This window comes from Girardinichthys multiradiatus, chromosome 4 (assembly GCF_021462225.1).
Source record: "Girardinichthys multiradiatus isolate DD_20200921_A chromosome 4, DD_fGirMul_XY1, whole genome shotgun sequence".
Taxonomy (NCBI): Eukaryota; Metazoa; Chordata; class Actinopteri; order Cyprinodontiformes; family Goodeidae; genus Girardinichthys; species Girardinichthys multiradiatus.
In genome coordinates, this window is record NC_061797.1 from 42207831 (window position 1) to 42230982 (window position 23152).

Below are 23152 nucleotides of genomic sequence, written 5' to 3' on the forward strand. Positions count from 1 at the left end.
TTATCAGGCAGCATAGGATACATTTTCACTGTTACGCTGATGATACTCAGCTTTACTTATCCATAAATCCTGATGAGCCCAACCAGTTAGATAGACTACAAGCATGTCTTGAAGACATAAAAACTTGGATGACTTTAAATTTTTTGCTTCTAAATCCAGACAAGACAGAAGTTGTCGTCTTTGGACCGGAGTCTTTAAAAAAGAAACTGCTTAGTCAACCACTTAACCTGGATGGGATTAAATTGACCTTCGGTAATAAAGTAAAAACCTTGGTGTTATTTTTGACCAGGACATGTCATTTAAATCCCATATTAAACAGGTTTCTAGGATTTCTGTCTTTCACCTCCGGAACATTGCCAAAATTGGAAATATCCTGTCCAGGAGTGACGCTGAAAAACTAGTCAATGCATTTGTTACTTTAAGGCTGGACTATTGTAATTCTTTAAGATCAGGATGTCCACAAAATGCAGTTCATAGCCTTCAGCTGATTCAAAATGCTGCAGCAAGAGTTCTGATGAAAATGAAAAAGAGAGATCATATTTCTCCTATTTTAGCTTCCCTTCATTGGCTGTTAAATCCAGAATAGAATTAAAAATTCTCCTCCTCACATATAAAGCCCTTAATGATCTAGCTCCATCATACATCAGAGATCTGATTGTTCCATATGTTCCTAACAGACTGCAGGTTTACTGGTGGTTCCTAGAGTCTCTAGAAGTAGAATGGGAGGCAGATCCTTTAGTTACCGAGCTCCTCTCCTGTGGAACCAGCTCCCTGTTTTGGTCCGTGAGGCAGACACCCTGTCTACTTTTAAGGGTAGGCTTAAAACTTTCCTTTTTGATAAAGCTTATAGTTAGAGTGGCTTAGGCTATCTTCCTTATTTTTTACCTCCGCCTTCCTCGCTCCCTGTTGGATGGAGTAAGGGGGAGTCAGGTTTGGCCTAAATTGTCTCAGTAATGGTTGAGGTGCAAACACACCCTCCATTTCTGCTGCCAGTATGACCCCCTCTCTTTTCCAATAGTTATAATCAGTCTGACAGAGAGAGGTATCCCAATTGTTGTGGTTTTTAGTATAACAATGGCCATCAGTGGGCTCTAGATGGACAAACTTTATCATTTTATTATTTTAATTAGGTCCCCTACACGTGGCCCATTCTGGGGTGGCCGGGCTCTGGCACTTGGTGGTTTGGTCTGGCCTCCCCGGCGGCCCCGCGCCGTTCCGGACCCTTTGTGGGGTGCCTTGAGAAGACGTTGTAAATAAGCGCTATATAAATAAATAAACTGAAACTATCTGTGTAGTTATGCTGCTATAGGCTTAGGCTGCTGGAGGACATAATGACCACTTTCACCCTCTTCACTACATTCTCACACTACTCTCCAATTTTGCATTATTTGCTGTTATTTCAGTTTTTAACTTTATGTTCTCTCTCTTTTGTCTTCCTAGAAGCTACACCTGGCCTGACTCTGTGTCTACCTGTGACACCTTTCTGGAGATGGGCATCATCCAAGCTTCTGCTGGCAACAACTTAATGCTCACCCTCTACCAATGATCCAATTGGCCCTGTCTTTCAATGTTTAACCCTTTCTCTCCCCTAGATATAGCAATTGACTGAACTTTTACTGTAACTAACTATTTGCTCTCTTTCAGACTCTATCCTTGAAAACTGGCTCAAAGTTTATCTGTTCTTTCTTTCTAGACGAAACCACTAAAGGAGCTACATCCATTAACATTTACTTTTCCTTCCCATAGAAAGTACTCCTGGATCAGTGCTTCTTTGTTCTCTTTGTGTCTCTGCTCTTTTCTCTCAAACCCCAAGTCGGTCGTGGCAGATGGCCGCTCACACAGAGCCTGGTTCTGCTGGAGGTTTCTTCCTGTTAAAAGGGAGTTTTTTCTCTCCACTGTCGCTACATGCATGCTCAGTATGAGGGATTGCTGCAAAGTCAAAACCAGTGACTGTCCACTGTCTCTACATGCTCATCTCGGAGGAGGGAATGCTACAAATCTCTGACTCGATGCAATCTCCTGGGTTTCCTTAGATAGAAAAACTTTTTATCCAATTTGAATAAATAACTGAATCTGACTGCACTGTTCAATGGTTAGGATTAATTGGAATGCATGTACCTGACTTTTGTGAAGTGCCTTGAGACAACATGTGTTGTGAATTGGCGCTATATAAATAAAACTGAATTGAATTGTAGAGGAAAACTTTTAACCTAGAACACTCTAGAACCTGCACAGAAGCAGTGCAGGAAAACAAGCTGTTAAATCCTGTTAAATGCAATGAATAGGTTGGTTTTTCCATATGATGCCACAGGAGGACATGAGCTGGAGCCAGAAGCTGCTGGTGTGCTGCATCCAACATTACAATAGGGTGCCGACTTTCAGATTGAAAAAAGGGTTCTCCCAAGTTTCAGCAAGTAAAATATAAATATTCTGAACATATTTTGAACGTTGTCATGATTTCACATTATGCCCTAAATATAATAAAAAAATAAGTTTTCTTTTCTGGATCTACCACACCATTCACGGGTTTCGATGCTGAACTTTCACCCTTTTATCAATGAGCTTCAAAGCGTTTGCTGTTGATGGGTTCCAGCCAATAACAGAGTTATTAGTGGGTAAGCTAACGAGAATGATTTGATTTTATTTCCTTATGTCACCAACAATAAGGCAGATTTAGGGTTCACATGAATGGCTGAATGTCATGTAGCAAAAATTAAACAAAACTTACCAACTGGACCAGAACTACAACACTCTGAAACAATGAAGGTTTAGGAGATTTCTAGAAGCACTGGAGGATCTACAAAAGTAGACGGATAGCCATAGTCGTCTATATAGTGCTTGTTCATTCATTAAGCTTGAAACTTATAGTATGTGTTATTCTGGGCTGTTATTCCTAGCCACTGTTAGAGTCTATAACCAGCTCTGCTTCCAGTATAACAGATAAAAAAGCCTTCAAGCCTTTTTCAGCTCATTGTTTTTATTTTCAGAAAGTTTGCCGAGCGTCTTTGCTCCCATGAGAGCTCCAAAAATAAATCTGGAGATCACAGGGTTGCAGTTACTCATCTTTTGTTCTGCAACATGCTGGATATGTTAGGTCTCCATTGCTATCTAAACAACAGGGAGCATAGAGCTCTAACAAATAAAGATTTATCAATATTTAGAATTTATTCTGATGAAACCGCCTGGCATTGATCAATCTGCAGCCACTCTGCCTACAGCTAAACGACACAAACTCCCAAAACCCATCAGTATCTATATTTACATGCAGCACTACAAGCCCATGCATCCGATGTACTGATTGCTCCGATGTTCGAGCTTAACATATTGAACTCTTACACCTCTGAGATCCACTGCCTCTCATCTAAACAGCCAAAGTACCAGGCAGAGGGAAAACAACAGTTTGGGTTCAAGTCTCCGTTCGGTTACTTGCGCTAAGCTGTTGCTACTTTATTCAAAAATACACAAGAAATGCAGGACTCCCTGTGCTTCATGCAGCAAAGCATTGGATCAGTCACCACTTGCAGCATTGCTCAGACTACTGACAGATGCATCTGAAGCCACATGTTCCACCATATTGATTTTTCCTTGCCACATAAAAGCTGATTTAGTGACTTCTGCCGGAAGCTGAAGAGACAACTATCGATCCTTGAATGGGAAGGGATGTTACAAGGGGCTTACAACTGAAGATTTTATGATAAATGTGTTGGTATTTTTACTAGCAACAAAAGTGACTCAAATACCAGGAATTAAAGGGAATTTCCTGCCAAATGTTGCACAAAATATGATTAAGCATTTCTGTTTTGGATGCAAAATTGACAGTTTTGAATAAATATTAATCCAAAGAAATGGAAAAAGTGATAAAGAAGTGGTCTTAGTGGGGTTTGCATTCCTGTGTGACACAAAGCAATCTGTTGAAAAGTTTAACAAAATGAAATAACCTTTCCATCAATAATGTATAGCAAAACTAGGCTGTGTGGCGTTACTACAGGATGGTGGTAGAGTCGAGCTTGAGGATTAAAAATACAAATCGAGCTCTTCGTTTGACCCCTCAGAAAATCTGGGACACAATAATTTCCAAGAAGATTCTTTGGCAAATTACTAGATTTGGCTCATAAAAGTTGCATCTTTCTTACTACTGTGCATCATTTCTTCTTCACAACCTGAAAAACAACATTAAGTCAGTGTAAATGGTTTTAATTTGACAGTTGTTTTTTTTAAAATCCAAACTAGAAGCAAACCTCAAGATGGGACGGCTGCTGCAGACGCCCAAAAAGGACTCTCACCTGGGAATATCTGGGATACAACATGATCTCCTGAAAGACTCGTTTCTGAATCACCTGATTTGCGGAGCGATGATTGCGCCTTTCCATATTACATTTTCCATAAAACTGAACTGAATGGTTCTTTAGAGTTTAAAGTTTATTTTTCATAGTCAATTATTCAAACTGAAAAGGAACACTGTTAGACTCAATTTACAGGTAAAAAAATATTTTAAAATAGTGTGTTTTTGGTATTTAAGATACATTTTAGAGATGTAAAATGTTTTACGAAAATTATATAATTTTAATTGAAAGTGCAGCGACTACATTTGAAATTATAGAAATATTTATGTAGTTAAAATAAAGGGATGCATCAATATCAAAATTCAGGCCGATATTGAAATCCGATATTAATATCGCTGTTATGGCCGATAACCGTTATTTACCGACATTATATATCTCACTACCCTTTCAACACAGTGAAAAAACGACGACACTGCTGGCATTGCTTCTCTGCTTCAGTCCTACACTGCATCACTAAAAATACCACATGGCCAATTTATTCATCTGATTCATTCGAAGTCCATTTCTAACTCGGCCCACTTCACTGAAGATGCACAGAATACAAGCAATCACCATTAAAAGCAAAAATGTCATTAAAAATGTGAATAAACGAGGAAAAAAGAAAAATATAAAAGAATTCATTTTAACAGAGCTCTGATCGTCTGCCTTACGTGATGTCACCACAGGTCTATGTGCATGGAAGCTCTTTTGGGAATGTAGATACCTTGATTATTGTTTTACCACAAAGTAGCAAAACAAACAGAAAAGCTGACCCTGACATGTTCTATAGGTGGCAAAACTATAGCTAGAGAGAGTCTGAGTGCTTGTCCAGAAAAGTCAGGCTGGCAGCTTTAAAATGACAGTTTTCAAATACTCTAACTGAAGGTGGTTGCAGACTCTAAACTAAAACACTGAACACATAAGGGAAAAAAATCATGTAGAAGTTAAAGCAGGTTGTTTTCAGCGTGAATCAGCTGTAGAAAAAGCTGCAGGCAGCAGACAGCCAGGTGAGCGGGCTTACCTGTTTAACTCTCCGCTGGCGTGACAAACCAGACTGAATCCTCCCGCAGCCTTAAGATCCTCCTGTCTGACCGTAAAACACCAATATTCGCCTTAAAGCACAGCGGTGGGTTTCTCTATTCACACCTCCACAAACTGCGACATCCTGCAGGTTTCATTCCGTCGACAGTCGGGCCCCTTCAGCCATTTATAACGACTTCAAACCTCCTAATCCAGCGACAAAACTGTGGAGTTGTCCTTCTTGCTCCGGTTTTTAAAAAGTCCAATTTGTATTTCATGTGCGAGAAGCAGAAATACAAGAGTAAAACAAGTTTATTCTCTTTACAGGGGCATTAAATATTGTTTCTCCCGCTGCTGATGAGCGTTTTCAACCTCAGACGCCTGCTGGCGTGTCCGTAATCAGATGCTGCTCACCACAATATCTATTCATCCTATTACAGAGTTTAACCCTTCACTGGCTGCTGCAAGGCTTAATGCTGCCTTACAGGACCGTCGGAATATTCGCTTCTCCGAGCTTTTTTAGTAGGGGGCAAATTGGAGACCATCTCAAATCACATAATTTGAGGTGACCTGATTGATAAAGTTCTACTTCAAGGCAAATATCAACTCAATGCATTTTACAAGACAAACAATTCATTTCCAATTATGCAGAAACTAATTTACTGCATTTCAAATCAAGTAATTTTATTTCAGTACAACCCAACCATACTTGCATTCTAAACCAAGTACATACAGTTAAATCAGTTATAAACTGCAATGCAATCCAATTATGACACAGACCCTCAGAAATACAGCAAAAAATAACAAGAAAGCACAAATACAAAATATATCGTACAGGACAGTTTATTTTTTTTTTGTTTGGAGCTTGTTGGATAAACACTTTGATACTTTGATTACATTTCATTCAAATTATACCTGCATTTGTAAGACAACACTTAAAAATGTAAAAAAAAAAAATACAACAATATTTTTACTCTTTTAATTGAACAAAAAAATATATATATAAAAAAGGAAATATTGAAACATACTAGTTAAAAAAAATCTAATTTACTCTCAGTGGCTTCAAAATTTGTCTGCAAATGGATTTGGTTCATTGTTGTTGGTTTTTTTTTTTTTTTTTTGCTTATATTGTGCTTGCATATTTATTGGAGGGTACTATTGTAAGATGGTTAGTATGTTTTTATTCTTTTTTTTATGTTCAGTTTGGCCAAAATCGGAGGGAGCACAAATTAAACTGAACATCAAAACATGGGGCTCAGTCAGAAACAGTCAGAAATCATACAGTATTTGGAAAAATAGCAAAAAACGGCTAAAGTTGACCCAGCTTTCTTAATTAGACTACAATGGACTGTTATTACTTAGTTCAACTTCAGTACCAGTAAAAGCAATATATTATTAGCACTTGAAAATGTGGATTAAAGTTGTTTTGTACCAGTGACTCAGCTTCCCTAGTTAGAATTCAGTGGAATGATGAGACTATCAATATTATCATCTTCTTTTAGCATAAGATGCTTTATTATTAAGAATGGCTTGGAATCAATTTCTACCAGTAAACCCTGAACGATTATTAATTATTATTACTCCCAAGGATTATTATTGTCATTTGATTTGTTTTTCTGTGTCTGTATCATTGTAATGTTTTTCCTCATGTACAGCGCTTTGAGTACCTTGTTGCTGAAAAGCGCTATATAAATAAGCTTGACTTGACTAAAATTTCCTTTAAGACGACAAATGATTTTAAAAATAGGATTTAGAAATTCTGGCGGTCTTTAGAGCTCCATAGCTCAGCCTTACATCTCAACAGAAACCCGGACCAAAGTTTAAATGGGCCAAGGAAAGTTACCTGATACTACCTGAGGGAACGGACATTTTTAATCCTTTTGTATTTTTTTGTACAATCACAGTTTAGGTTGTATGGGTTTTTTGTGTGGTTTTAAGGTACAATGTTTGGCTTAGCCTGTAAAGATGTCAAGCAGGGTGTGTTGCCCATATATTTCACCCACTCCTGTCAAATTTGGTTACAAACAGAGTTTACACACACCCAAATTCAGTCCCATTTTTTCAGCTATGAAGTTTTTAATAATTGAGAGCAAAAGGTCTTTTAAACCTGTCTTATCTCAGACACATAACACTGAAGACAGAGCCAACCCAAGGCAAAGCAAACTAAACGGCATCTTAGGGCCGCATGCCATCATAATCAACCCCCTCGAGTATGCCGCAAGCCTACTTAACTGGAAGCGGGTCCCCTGATGAAACTCTGCTTAGGTTCTCATTCAGCCATGGGTCGACCCTGAGTGTAGATGCATACAAATGTATAGATGTGGTCACCAGAAGGTTCTACCACTCATGGTTCAATTTCTGTTTAATATGACTTACAGTTTCAGCACAGCAACTGTCGCTTCTGACAAAAAAAAGACATGCATGACTGCATGATAAAGAGTGGTGCTGTGGGCTCCATCTCTCCCAGAAAAGGAGAGAATATCCATTGCAACTTGTGATCCCATGATGAGGACCTTCTCTGCTAAGTGAAAATTAATTTGTCTTTATAGACAGCAAAAAACTGATTTGTGAAAACACATTTTACCAAGAAAAGATAACTTTTTTTTTTAAAGGTTTTGATTATAAATTTCCAAAATGATCTCCAGCGAGTGACCCCATATATGTAACCCATATAATGTGAATTTTAAATAAAATCTATTTGTAATTGTATGTTTTTTTTATTTCAAAGTCCTAAAATTTTGGACTGAGCAGCAAGTCGACTTAATTTATTGACCAACAGCGCCATCAATGGGACAAACGAATTACTACACCATTGGTTTCCTACAAGCAGACATAACTGACTAAGCCAGGCTTTCATATAAAGAGATTTTATTATTGCATGAAGCAATTTTAATAAACTTTCACAGGAATATTACATCCTTTAGTCTCGCTAAAGACTTCCAACTACAGTAGCTTTTTTATTTCACAAACAATAAGTAACATGAAGGACATTCAAATGCCATACAAACCTCAAATTTTATTTAAATTCAACATAAATAAGACATCTTCACAGACAAAATACCTCCTATTGATCACAGCTAAGTCTTCCTTATCTAAGACCTTGATAACAGTCTCATTACAGCAGGGTTAAAGTGGTCATGTAGATGGCAGTTTGTAGATCAGGGCCTGAAACGTCCAGCCCAGTCTTTGTCATCGCTCCTCTGCAAGCAGCGATCTGAAGGTCTTCAGCTCTTTGACGCTCGTGGAAATCCTGAGAACATTTTCAAAACATTAGTAAGGAAATATGAAAATGTTTCAGAATACATATTTGAGTTGATAAAAGATATTTCATTACGAAGGCAACAGATTCCTACCTTCCGAAGGCGTTGAGGAGGGAGACAACCTCTTGCCGGCTGAGCTGAAAACTGGGTCGTTGCTCTCTGGACTGGGGCAGCGCTTCAATCTGACGCTCTGAAAACAGGATCTTCAGCGCCGTACCTAATCCCTGAGTCTGGCCATAAGGGAAAGAGAAAGAATACAACAAAAAGGCTCATGATACTGAATTTCTTAATATACAAAAAAATATTTGGCAGATATAAAAATAAAAAAAGTTTGATAATAGTATAGAAGGAGTTAAATAATAAGTTCGGTCACTGCCTGTTGATATGCTGAGACTTTCCCATGGACTCAAAAAGCCGAAGTAACGTTCAACCAACATGTTGTGATGGTGAACATTAAACAAATAGAAAGTTTGCCTACTAAAAAAAGACAAGGGGCTTTAAAAGACTCAGGCACATGCAGGATATCAGAATTCTCCCACCACAGCATTAATTAAGACCACCACTTTGCTTTGGAGCTTTAAGTTGCCAGAAAAATATTGGATTAAAACAAACAGTTTAAGAATGTCGATGCCAATTTACAGATTATACAGATAAACATACTGGATAGAGACTGGATAGAGACTGCCTGTATCAAAATGGACACATAGGACCACCTAGTCGCCTGATGCATCATATCTAAACCTGCTTGTCCTTGCAAGGTTGCGGGTGAGGTGGGGTACACCCAGTTCAGTCCATCTCGGGGCAACATGGAGACACACAAGACAAACAACCATGCACACACACATTCTGTATGAGTGTGTGTGCATGGTTGTAGGGGCAATTTAGAGAAATCAGTTAACCTAACAGTTATATTTTTGGACTGTGGGAGGAAGCTCGAGGACCCAGAAGGAACGGGGAGAACATCCAAACTTCTTCACTCCTGATGGGTCATACCCGACGTTGAACTGAATCCTCAGTTGATTTACTGCTATGCTGACACATCACTCTGTCACTACAAGATTCATTTTGTCATGATAAAACTGGTAACTGGCCTGCACTTGTAAAGTGCTTTTATCAAGTCAGAGGACTCCAAAGTCTCCCTGCCACAAACATGAAACCTCAAAGCTGTTTTCACAACCCTTGTCTACTTTAAGAAAGCCGAATCTAGATTTTTATTTCATTTTCTGTGCAAAATGTAACAGCATTATTATGTAATAATACTGCATTTACCCGGTGGTGGACACCGGCAGTAAGGGATGCTGTCAAGCTGAAGAAGGAGTCCTATCGGCTGTGGTTGGCTTGTGGGACTCCTGAGGCGGCTGATGGGTACCGTGAGGCCAGGCGTGCTGCGGCCCGGGCTGTGGCAGAGGCAAAAACTCGGGCCTGGGAGGAGTTTGGTGAGGCCATGGAGAAGGACTACCTGTTGGCCTCGAAGCGATTCTGGCAAACCGTCCGGCGCCTCAGGAGGGGGAAGCAGTGCTTCGCCAACACTGTTTATAGTGGGGGTGGGAGGCTGCTGACCTCGACTGAGGACATTATCGGGCGGTGGAAGGAATACTTCGAGGATCTCCTCAATCCTGCCATCACGCATTCCCTGGTGGAAACAGAGGAAGGGGACTCGGGGTTGGATTCTTTCATCACCCAGGCTGAAGTCACAGAGGTGGTTAAAAAGCTCCGTGGTGGCAAGGCTTCGGGGGTGGATGAGATCCGCCCTGAGTACCTCAAGTCTCTGGATGTTGTGGGGCTGTCATGGTTGACACATCTCTTCAACATTGCGTGGCGGTCGGGGACAGTGCCTCTGGACTGGCAGATTGGGGTGGTGGTCCCCCTTCATAAGAAGGGTGACCACCCGGAGGGTGTGTTCCAACTACAGGGGGATCACACTCCTCAGCCTCCCTGGTAAGGTCTACGCCAGGGTATTGGAGAGGAGAGTCCGACCAATAGTCGAACCTCGGCTTCAAGAGGAGCAGTGTGGTTTTCGTCCCGGCCGTGGAACACTGGACCAGCTCTATACCCTCTACAGGGTACTCGACAGTTCATGGGAGTTTGCCCAACTGGTTCACATGTGTTTTGTGGACCTGGAGAAGGCATTCGACTGTGTCCCTCGTGATGCCCTGTGGGGGGTGCTCCAGGAGTATGGAATTGGGGGCTCTTTATTAGGGGCCATCCGGTCCCTGTATGAGCGGAGCAGGAGTTTGGTTCGCATTGCCGGCACTAAGTTGGACCTGTTCCCGGTGCATGTTGGACTCCGGCAGGGCTGCCCTTTGTCACCGGTCCTGTTCATAACTTTTATGAACAGGATTTCTAGGTGCAGCCAAGGGCCGGAGGGGGTCTGGTTTGGGGACCAGTGGATTTTGTCTCTTCTTTTTGCGGATGACGTGGTCCTGCTGGCCCCTTGTAGCCAAGACCTACAGCATGCGCTGTGGCGGTTCGCAGCCGAGTGTGAAGCGGCTGGGATGAAGATCAGCTCCTCCAAGTCCGAAGCCATGGTACTTGACCGGAAAAGGGTGGCTTGTCCTCTTCAGGTTGGAGGGAAGTTCCTGCCTCAAGTGGAGGAGTTTAAGTATCTCGGGGTCTTGTTCACGAGTGAGGGAAGAATGGAGCGGGAGATCGACAGACGGATCGGTGAGGCTGCCACACTAATGGGGGCGCTGTGCCGGTCAATTGTGGTGAAGAGAGAGCTGAGCTGAAAAGCAAAGCTCTCGATTTACCGGTCGGTCTACGTTCCTACCCTCACCTGTGGCCATGAACTTTGGGTCATGACCGAAAGAACGAGATCCCGGATACAAGTGGCTGAAATGAGCTTCCTCCGTAGGGTGGCCGGGCACTCCCTTAGAGATAGGGTGAGGAGCTCGGCCATCCGGGAGGGGCTCGGAGTAGAGCCGCTGCTCCTCCACATCGAGAGGAGCCAGTTGAGGTGGCTTGGGCATCTATACCGGATGCCTCCTGGACGCCTTCCTCGGGAGGTGTTCCAGGCACATCCCACCGGGAGGAGGACCAGGGGACGGCCCAGGACACGCTGGAGGGACTATGTCTCTCGGCTGGTCTAGGAACGCCTTGGTCTCCCCCTGGAGGAGCTGCAGGAGGTGTCTGGAGAGAGGGACGTCTGGACGTCTCTGCTGAGTCTACTGCCCCCGCGACCCGGTCCCGGATAAGCGGAAGACGACGAGTACGAGTACTGCATTTATCCACCAGTACAGTAACCCAGAATTCTCCTTCCTTTTTGGAGTAAAACGAATCTTGATTTGTAAACTATACAGTATGAAAATAAATGTCAATCCTTTTCGTATCAAATTTTTCATTATGAATTTTAAAAATTGAATGGATTAATTAATTGCCCTGCGATGGACTGGCGACCTGTCCAGGGTGTACCCCGCCTCTCGCCCATAGACTGCTGGAGATAGGCACCAGCTCCCTCGTGACCCACTATGGAATAAGCGGTAGAAAATGACTGACTGACAGGATTAATTATTCCATAAACTTTAGGGATCAGATAAAAGTGAAAGCAGAGATAGCGCACCTGTAGTTTTCCCCAGAGACGACATTTAAAGCAGCCAACGCAGTCCATAATCTTTGAGATGTTGAGAAAGGCCAGTCTGACATCCTCCTGATGGAAAATGAGAGTGTGAATGTCTACGAGGTAAACAGTTAAACAAATGAAGTTGTAGCAACATTAAAAACCTATGTGCACGGATTTGAACTGACTGTGTGTCGATTTGCTGCATCTTTTCCACCTAACTTCACAATAAGTTGTACAAACAGCTCCATCTACTGGCCAATTTTTCACATTTCGTTAATTCAAAATTCCAAGCGTTTCGAAAATATAACGATTATTTAAATAAAATTAAAATAATCATTTTAAATAGAAATAAAAAAAAAAAAAAATTTGTTCAGAGGATAAAAACACTAAAAAGTTTATTCATTTCGTACCTTCAGTTTGCCAGCTTCTTTTTCATCTCCAGCAAACAGGGAGGTCTCATCAAAGTGCAGCGGAAAAGATCTGAAAAAAAAAACAGCCGCAGCAAGAACAATTAGTCTTAGTCGGCTTAACAATTACTGCTGCAGAACTAGAAACATGGGCTACCATACTGGCCTTATGTGGCACCTAAACAACAGAGAGGACTACAAACTAGAGGTGGCTGGACTCACTTCTTATGTTCAAACTGGTAAACCTCAGCCAAAATAAGAAGATTGTTCTGTGTATAAGCATCTGAGCAGCTCCACATTCATTGTGTGGGAGATCAAAGAATCCAATAATTCAACCAGGGTCAGAAAGACCATTTCCCCCAAGAGAAAACTGGTTTCTATGCAACTGGTTGTGTTGACTCTTCAAGGAATGAAGCATTCTGGATTCAGTTAGCAGCTTCAATCAACGTACAATTTGTTTATCTGTATACCATTTATTGTGGTTTTATAAAATAAACTTTAAGGGAGCTGCGATGGACTGGCAACCTGTCCAGGGTGTACCCCACCTCTTGCCCATAGACTGCTGAAGATAGGCACCAGCTTCCCTGCGACCCGCTATGACTGACTGACTTCAAGGGAGCTTGCACCACACTTTCCAGTGCAGCCCAATGAAGAATACCCTTCAGAATAGCCTCTGGGACAACACACCTTGTTAAGGGAAGCACAAAGGTATGCTAAGTGGGAAGCAAGGCTCAGAGTAACGTGGCTCATATAGAAAAAGAGACATTATGAGGGGAAAAACTTGGCAGACATTAAGAGATCCTGCCATTGAGAGGGTAACACCTAAAGGTACCTCAGAAAGTCTGGCTTAAAAGCCCAGGGTTAGAGGGACACTGAAGACCTCACAGCAGATCTCCCTTGACCACAGAAGGACTCCAGGAGAACCAGAAACTAACACCACCAGCTACCCATTCTACTACAGAATACAGGGCAATAACCTTTATGGTTATCTTTTAAAAACACCAAAAAAGAGCAATGATATAGACCAGTAATGGTTTATAGAGATGTGACGAAGGAATTACATGATTTTGACTACCACAAGTGTCATGGACTGAAGCAGTGGCCTACTGAAGATATGCAAACTAGGTGTTATGAACAGAGATGTAAAGACATAGCTGAAAAAGAAAGGTGTTGTACCTTAAAGTTCTAAAACTTGCAATTCAATTCATTTCAACTCAGTTTTATTTATGTAGCGCCAATTCACAACAAGTCATCTCAAGGCACTTCACAAAGGGTTTGGAATGGTGCGGGGTTGTTGGAGGTTAGAATAAACTACTGATTGTAAGAGCTTGGACATTTTAGAAAGGGCTATGTGTTGGGGTACTACCGGTAAGTAAATTAATAAACTAATAAAGTTTGTCCATATGGAGCCCACTGATGGTCATTGTTATACTAAAAACCACAACGATTGGGATACCTCTCTCTGTCAGACTGATTATAACCATTGGAAAAGAGAAGGGGTCATACAGGTAGCAGAAATGGAGGGTGTGTTTGCACCTCAACCATAACTGAGCCGGTTTAGGCTAAACCTGACTCCCCCTTACTCCAACCAACAGGGAGGGAAGAAGACGGAGGTAAAAATAATTGGAGAGTGTTGTTTCCTGTTGCATTGTGTGAAAGGTGGGTACCTTTAAAATGGGCAAAGTCAATTCAATCGAATCATACAGATGTCAAGTCAGGTACATACATTCCAATTAATTGTAACTATTGAACAGTGCAGTCAGATTCAGATATGTATTCAAATTGGATAAAAAGTTTTTCTATCTAAGGAAACCCAGCAGATTGCATCCAGTCAGAGACTTGTAGCATTCCCTCCTCCTGGATGAGCATGTAGAGACAGTGGACAGTCACTGGCGTTGACTTTGCAGCAATCCCTCATACTGAGCATGCATGTAGTGACAGTGGAGAGGAAAAACTCCCTTTTAACAGGAAGAAACCTCCAGCAGAACCAGGCTCAGTGTGAGCGGCCATCTGCCACGACCGACTGGGGGTTTGAGAGAACAGAGCAGAGACACAAAGAGAACAAAGAAGCACTGATCCAGGAGTACTTTCTATGGGAAGAAAAAGTAAATGTTAATGGATGTAGCTCCTTTAGTCGTTTCACCTAGAAAGACAAAACAGATAAACTGAGTCATGAGAGAGAGCACAAAGAGTTAGTCACAGTAAAAGCTCAATCAGTAGCTATGTCTAGGAGAAAAATAAGGTTAAACACTGAAAGACAGGGGCAAGTGTATCATCGGTAGAAGGTAAAACTGGTAAAAATATATAGAGAAAATAGGGTTGTTAAAATAATCCATATTTCGATATAATCAATACTAGAAAAATAAACTATATCAAAGATAGTAATTTCCTTTAAAAATCGACATGAGCTGACAGTGGCCCCTCATTGGGGAGATAACACTGGCCACCCCAGTGCTCCCCCAGCTGTTGGTGGTAAGCTGTTGGTTTTAGGACTGAAGCTGAGTTGTCAATGTGTCTGCCTTTTCTGATTGTCAGTGAATGCAGCATCAAATGATGGTTAGAGTTTGTCCTGCTTTTAATGTTTAAATTTACCGTAATAAACAACTGCTCTGTCTCTTTAAATTATTGCCATTTGAGCGGTCGGCCCTGTAACATGTATAACACGGTGGGGAGGCTGAGCCCAGTAATCTGTATAAGGGAGAGTTTGTCATGCCCTGCAGAGGGCTGCAGCAGGTTCAGATCCAGCTGGTGAGTTAAAATATTTGTTTAGCCTTTTCTGTCTGAAAGTCCGATGATATCTATCAGTTGTGTTGCCGGGTCTAACATGTTCGCTTTGAAACAAATGAAAACAGTTGATATGCATATTTACCTCTTGCATACATGTGATAATTTAGCTCTCATGCTGACTGGAGCTAGCTGCATTCCTTCTGTGAGAGACACACAGTTTACATATTTGCAGACGTTTTACATCCTTGGCAAGCGAATTATAGTTATAGATTTATAATCTTCATTTTACTTGTGATGAACTTTGCATGTTATTCTATTTAAAAGTGACTGTTTGGTTTTATGACTTTGAAAGTAACTGTGGCACATGCTATCTGGTTTATTTGCCTTTATTTTGCATTTTATAAAAATGTAAATCTACAGAATGTATGTTAATACACTCAGTTAAGTTTGGAACCGGGTTTATTTTAAACACTGTATGAGCATCCATTTATGTTTTTTTTTTGTAGTTTAAACTGTTAATGCAAAGATTATCTTGGATGCTCTGAAAAGGAGAAATAAATATGTGCACCCATCAAAGACTCTTCTGTGATTTTGTGATGTCATGGGCATCTACATGTAGGCTGTGAAGCTCTAAATGCTCTTTTGTGGTCAGTCTGAAGTATAAATTTGTAAAAACAAAACAAAAGACAAATGGTCTATGATGGGTTTTTATAGTTCCTATTATATAATAAAAGTCAGTCATTGTTTTTTTTTTTTTCCATTCAGTCATTGGTTTTGATTTTGATGTGCCATCACGAGATTGTGTATAAAAAACTCTGGGCGCCACTGTAAACCGACTATTTGCCCAAATTGTTGCAAGTCTTCCAGCAGCAGCGTTGCAATAACAGACACTCTGCCCCTCCCCTTTGTATCAACAGCAGATTGACAGGCAAATTGAAGCACACAGTGACACACTAAAGATAAACAATTATAATAATACGATAACTGCACGATTGAATCAAAGGTACAAACGTTGAAAGGATATTAACACTTATACTTAGTGTTACCTTGTCTACTGTTTTGCCAACCAGGAAAGTGACACTTTTGAATTATATATTTTTCTAAATAAAAGTTGAATTGTCTCCTACTTGCCCTAATTAAGCAAGTTCAAATATTGTCATATTGTAACTAATCATATTTTTTTGCTTTTAACAGGAAAAAACCCTGTGCCTTCAAAAAATGTTGCCGTAGTATCAAAAATCATATTTCTAGATTCAGTACCGAGCTTAAAATCTTAGTATTGTGAAAACTCTAATAGAGAAAGAAAAATCATTGTGAAGAACCTGAAAGTAAAGGGTTACGTCAAATCTGCCAACACTAACAGCTTATTATTAGTTTTCTTTGGGTTTGTAGACTGACCGGGCCAGCTGCACGATGTCCAGAAGCAGCTCTTTGTGTTTCTGGTCCTCTTCGGTCCGGCCTGTGTACAACCGGAAGGATGGCTGCTTGAAGAACGGGAGAACTTTGGCTAGAGCTCTTAGTTCTATCAGGTACAGGAAGTAGAGGTTGCGGAGCCTCTTGGGGCCCTCGCCAACTGTCAGATCAGAGTCGAAGCGCTGCCTGAACTCAGACACGTTGTGACCCCACTTCCTCTGATACCAACTGTCTGAAAGGGGAGGAGGAGTTGGGTTAACATGGGGGGTGGCTTAAAAAACATCCCAAACATGGAAATCCAGTCCCACAGTTAACGTGTCTCACCATCCAGGAGATACTGTGCGCTCAGATGTATGTTGATGCTGGCGTGGAGACCAGAGATGAGACGGTAGAAAGCTCTCTTCTCCACACACTGACCTGAGAAAGGATACAAAGCAACATGAAAACTGGAAAACACTCCAGAACGTCTGCAAATGAACAGCAAGCTTACCTTCCAGCCAGCTGTAGAAGGTTCGCGCTGTGAAGAATGTCAGATTGTAAGAGCTCCGTCAACAAAGATTAAGACAGCTGGATGGAGCATTAAAGACAGCTTACCTTCACTTCCTGAGCTGCTCTGAAATGAGCTAGGAATAAGCGGTCGCTTGATGGTAAATGGTCTGTGTCAAATACATAAAGGAAATAATGTACCATTATAATCCGTTTTATCCTCGTCTGCTTACTTTTCTGCAGAAAACCATAATTAAGAACATTGTTTCGGCTGAAAACCATTGTAATCATAATATGTTGATATTAAGATGTGACATCTTTGAATTGGAAGGTTTAATGTAAACAGGGCTAACCCCTTATCAATGTAACTGGATTAATCAGATTTTTAATCAAAACTAACATGGGATGCAAAAACCATCACATATTTCAAAAAATGGTCAAAACGCAGGAGTAGCTGGTGAAAAACTAAGTACATCCCACAATATGATGAAGTAGTTTGTAGAACCGCCTTTAGCAGCATTAAGCATCTGAAATAGTTATGGGGAAATTCTGGTCCACTTTTCTTTCCAACATCATACTTCTGGTCTGAACCTTTGACTGCACCATTGCAACTGCTTCTGATGTGCTGTTCTTCTGGGGATCTTTGTCCATATGCTTGATCCAGTTTAGACAGATGGCCCTGCATTTGACTCTACTGAACAAAGAGGTTTATTGTTGACTTGCCAACAAAATGCCCAGATCAATATTCCTCCACTACCGTGCTTGACAGTTGGAATGAGGTGTTTGTTTACTGATATGCTGTGTTTTGTTTTCCCCAAACATCAAATTGTGCTTTATGGCCAAGCTTCTCTACTTTGGACTAACAGAACCAAAGAACATTGTTCCAGAATATTTATTCACAAGCTGTACTGATACAATGATTAAATAGGATACACTTTCTTGAGGCAACCGTTCAACACAAACAACACTTGTTTATTATTTTACTAATGGTTAAATAATAAGCTTTAATATCTATCAGCTAAGACCCATAAAGTCTTAGATGGAAGTCTTGGGTTTTTGGTCATCTCTCTAAGAATTGTGCAGTCTGACCTTGAGTGTGAACTTCCTGGCAAATTTGGCAACAATCCCAAATGTTTTGCACTTGTGAATAATCTTTTTTTTTTACGGAAGAATGATGAATCCCAACAGTTTAGTAATTGTTACCGTTCATCTGAAGTCATCTTTACTGACCTATAACTCCAGTTAAAGACCAGATATTAATTAAAAAACTCTAATCTTGTCCACTGTTCATCATATAGATAAAAGCAAAGACATATGAAGGTATGTCATCAGTGTTGAGGCTTACTTGAAGCAGTTCTCCTCATAGATGCTGTTCCAAATCTGCCACGCCTCCGGACCTTTGTAGCCCGTGTAGCGCTCCGGGTTCAGCAGCAGGTCGACATACCGGGAGTCCGGTGACTCCTCGTCTGCAAAACAGCAACACTTTAGTAACAATAAGTCATCCATCTGTCAGACCATTTCAGCAAATATATGTGCCAAACAGTGCCACTTAGACCCATTTTAAATTAAAGGGGAGCAGAGCAATGCAAAGAGTGTCACATAAGCAAATCTTCACTTCTGTTTTTAAAAATATATAAAACATTTTACTTCAAATTGTATCCCCTTTTTTTAAATAATCATTTGTGTTGCATTTTCTGCATTATAAAGCAAATTGTATTAGACATTACACATGCTAACATTAGTTTATACAATTATTTCCCAACAGATGGACTGATCTGTACCGTCAACTACGCAGAACCGTTCGGCCTCGTCGTCGTGTTTGCTCCAATCCAATAAAGCCTCTCGTGTCTCTTCACTAAAAACAAAAGCAGCAGTTCAGTCTCAAAGGATCTGACCCAGAATTAAGGTTGTCAGTTTTCAGTACTAAACCAGGAGTAAGTGCCGTGTGTTATTGATGGAGGTTGTTAAAAACTGACGTTTAGTCATAAATTAACAGCTTTTTAGAAAGGACAGATTTTACATGCAGATAACAGAAGGAACTAAAGCACAGGTAAGCCCATAATGAGTTAATTTGGTTCTGACTCACCTCAGAGAGACATCTACAGCTCCGAGATGTTTCTCCTTCTCACATTCATCCAGCTGCTCCTCATTTGCCTCTGCAGAATACTAAATGCAGATGGAAAATTTATTATTGATGAAGAAAAGAACATTTTTGTTTTTGGTTATCGCATGAAAGACCATCCTTGTTATTTCATTTCATTTTAGTAAAAGAAATATCCTCAGTAGTTTTGTAATTTATTGTTGTCCCCACATCAACTTTTAACTACGGTCACATCAACTTTTAAACTCAGAACTAAAGGAACAGCAGTAAGTCAGGCAACCCAGCAGTGTTCTGGACGGACTCACCTTCTCATGTGGAGAGGATCGGATTCCCTCAGGAACCTCGTTCTGGGAGCAGATACAGATTTGATCAGGTTCATGTGAATTATTTGCCACTTAGACCCATTTTAACAAGTAATTGGCATCTAGAAGATGATAACTGGGAAACATTTTTAATATGACTTCAAAGTTTCTATGTGTCTTAATGGTCTGATAGGGGAAGATCCCTACTGGAGGTTGTTCTATGTTGCTTCCAAGCAAGTAGCACAGATAAATAGCTTAGAACCTGCTTTAAATTAAACCTTTAGGCACTATCTTTCAAGCAGTCTGTCACAAAGACATTTGTTCTAATTCCTTGAGAAGCATCTGTAGAAAAAACAAATAATAACAGAATTCATATGAAGTTGAAACTCACAGGTGAGCAGGGCTTCACTGCACAGTCTCTTAGACCACAGTGACTGATGGCCGTCCAAAAAGGACACGGTTTGTTCAGGTTCACCTGTAAGACAAATCACCAGAACCCCTGTGAGACAGATTGTTTTATCCAAGCATCTGTGAGTGACAAGTCAGGCTGTATTACCTTGTAGAACCTGAAGTAGTCAGACTCCAGAAGAGTTTGAAGTTTGGGGAAAAGCTGCTCGTTGTTGAAACCGTCAATGGTCTCGACATCGCAGGCACAGTCGTCCAGTTCACCTGTGACCTGAGGAAGAAACTTTTATCTTATTTGATTCATAAAGTTCTCACCTTAATGTAAAAAGCAGAGTGTCTGACACTGGGAGCTAATTGGATGGATGGGTGGAGTGGGTGAATGAGTAAGTAAGTATACTGGACCAAGCACCACACCCTGTGGTACGCCATAACTACCTCCGGTGCAAAGAACAGATTCAGACAATTAGAATATAAGCCTGCATAATGCTAGTATCTTCATACTTACAGCATGATAAAGCCTCCGTAAAATAATACTGTACCTGACAATGCAGCACTCCAATGTGAACATAAGTGGCATTCATAAAATAAACAGAGGTCATAACAATATTGTCAGTAACTTTCGGCTCTAAAACCTCACTGAAGCTCGTCAGACAAGATATTTATATGTAAAAGAAATCACAAGATGGATATGCACCTTCAGAGTATTGGTATTATTTTCATTAGACTTTCCAGTTTAAATGCCAGTTTAATTTCCTCCTCATTAGTTTACCTTTTCAGTTGATCCGGAATAGCACTTTCCACTCTGTGTTCGGTTTACAGTTTTATGAACACAAAGAAACTCTGAATGTAGAAGTTTTTATACATTGTTGAGGAAATAAGTGACTCCACAAAGACCAGAGGAAGTAAACATGGCCCCATACCTGTCAAAAACTAGATCTAGAAATGATTCGGGCAGGAATGAGGCGGAATATCGCTCACCTGACAGAAGCACTTGCCGTGCGCAGATCCGGACATCTGGAGGAGGAGGAGCAAGAAGACCACCGGCGCCATCACGACCTCTCTGGGGGTTTTCTCTCTGTTCGTTATTTAACGTTGTCAAGATGGAGCCCTTCTCAGTCCGCGCGTTTTGCTAGAAATGAGGAAAAAGCTTCAATCCCTCAGCAGCTGCAGCTGTGTGGAGGCGGATATCTCATGTGAGGTGTCATTTCCTGATATTTTCTCATTTCCAATCCGCTACGTGCCGTACGTGACGTCCAGCTGATGCAGTCATAGACTCACTTCACGTCTTCATCACCGACTGTAATGGAAAGAACTTTTGGTGCAACAACCACAGTCCGTGGTCCTCACAGAAGACCCAATAATGTGCGCCTAAAAACCTATTTTCAGTTTAATCAAAGTCTGTCGCGTCTCCATAATGTCGTGCCCCAAGTCAGCCACACAGGGGCAATAGAGGACACACGTCTATTACCGCTTGATTAGTGTTTTTAGTTTATCAAAACTTTTTATAATTTTACGCTATATTGTATAAACCTTTTTCTCGTATTTAGGAAAACCATGCCATAAGCCATCAGATAATTGGATTCCAGCTCAAGCGTCAGATGTACAGTTTTTACGAGATATTTGTCATACACTTTGTTGAAAGCAATCCTGTTATAAATGCTCAACCTGAAAAAGTATGTACATGTATAATAGAAGAAAAATTAAATAATTTTTTTTACAATTAAGGAAAGGAAGTGGTTCCTGAATGCTTGAGGCTCGTGGGCCATATTGTGGGTCTGTGAAGAGAATTTAAATAACTCAATGAAGATATGCCATTTAATTGCACAACGATACTTAAAAAATAAAAGGTCAACTACTAAACAGAACATTCTAAGCCAAAAGTGGGCTCTGGCTTTGAAATTAGTTAAAAATGTATAGTGTTTTATAAACTATAACTTGGGATCATTTTGAAAATGTTGAAATAAATGTTCTATTTTTAGGGTTTAAAGGTTAAAAGAATACGTAGAAGTAGGAAACATTATTTCAAATAAGTACAAACGGTAATTCCAAATTATTAATAATTAAAATAATGGAACATTTATTAGCATGTGAATAAGAATATCCCCCCCAACTCTTAAAGGTTTCATAATCCTGATTTAAAGAAATTATATCTGTTCTCCTTTTGAAGCACTATGATGGAATAAAGTCTAGTTTGGGGCTAAGCTTCATAATAAAATAATGTCAAATGGGGGATTGTTAGAACTGACTGTTTTGTGCTTTACTGTTTAAATTTGAATTAGTCATTTACTGGTTATTAACTGTGTTTGATCTGATACTAGACATATACTGGCTAGTTTGTCATTTGTAAGTTTTATAGTCTAATTTCTCTCTGTGTTCATACAATCTTCTTAGAGCTAAGAAACAGAGCAGAATTGTATTCTCAAGGCCATATCAGTAGTTCTCTTGCAATTAGATACACTCCTGAGAACAACACTCACACACTTTTGTAGTACATGTACATGTACCTGTACAGCTCATGTGTGCAGAGGCTGGCCTACCCGTAGTATTAGCATATGGAAGATAAGATCACGATGCGTGCGTAACTCCAGCAAGTTGTACAGAAGAAGATAAATATGTATTTTATTCTGCAGAGTCCAGCATTGTACAACTTTATACGTGGTCAAAATAAATTAGGGTTTGGCTTTTGAGAACTTAAGAACGACTCCAGCTCCTTTCCTAGGGCTGTCAACAAAAGAACTGGGTGATAGAAAAAATTTAACATGCTTCAACACTCAATGTTAAGAAAGCATAGCATGTATCAACATACGTCTTCACTTCTGAAAAGATGACGGATTTCTCTACAAACAGAATGGTTCAATTCAATTCAGTTTATTTATATAGCGCCAATTCACAACGCATGTCGTCTCAAGGCACTTCACAAAGTCAGGTACATACATTCCAATTAATCCTAACCATTGAACAATGCAGTCAGATTCAGTTATTTATTCAAATAGGATAACAAGTTTTTCTATCTAAGGAAACCCAGCAGATTGCATCGAGTCAGAGACTTGGAGCAGTCGCTCCTCCTGAATGAGTGTGTAGAGACAGTAGACAGTCACTGGTGTTGACTTTGAAGCAATCCCTTGTTAAACTCTAGGTGAAAGTATGACA

The 23152-nt window shown here is 40.4% G+C and overlaps 2 protein-coding genes across 6 annotated transcripts in view; both read right to left on the reverse strand.

Moving 5' to 3' along the window:
• The window catches only part of pacsin3 (protein kinase C and casein kinase substrate in neurons 3), a 44247-nt gene extending 38467 nt beyond the window's left edge, over positions 1-5780 (reverse strand). For 3 of the 5 annotated variants that reach the window (XM_047363492.1, XM_047363489.1, XM_047363490.1), the window contains exon 1: positions 5344-5779. The gene's annotated coding sequence lies outside the window, so the exon portion shown is untranslated. Of the gene's footprint in view, positions 1-5343 lie in introns of all 5 variants that reach the window. The other 2 variants (XM_047363494.1, XM_047363493.1) reach the window with 1 other exon arrangement.
• Positions 5781-8193: 2413 nt separating this feature from the next.
• Positions 8194-21818, reverse strand: ero1a (endoplasmic reticulum oxidoreductase 1 alpha). Its single transcript, XM_047363991.1, has 15 exons — positions 20981-21818; positions 20154-20273; positions 19989-20072; positions 19601-19642; positions 19281-19360; positions 18976-19049; positions 18540-18660; positions 17303-17364; positions 17199-17225; positions 17033-17125; positions 16694-16940; positions 12572-12641; positions 12162-12248; positions 8696-8832; positions 8194-8592 (listed from the first exon to the last, which is right to left on the reverse strand). The coding sequence occupies exons 1-15, from the start codon at positions 21050-21052 to the stop codon at positions 8532-8534; spliced, it is 1377 nt and encodes a 458-aa protein (XP_047219947.1). The 5' UTR covers positions 21053-21818; the 3' UTR covers positions 8194-8531.
• Between the last annotated feature and the right edge of the window lie 1334 nt (positions 21819-23152).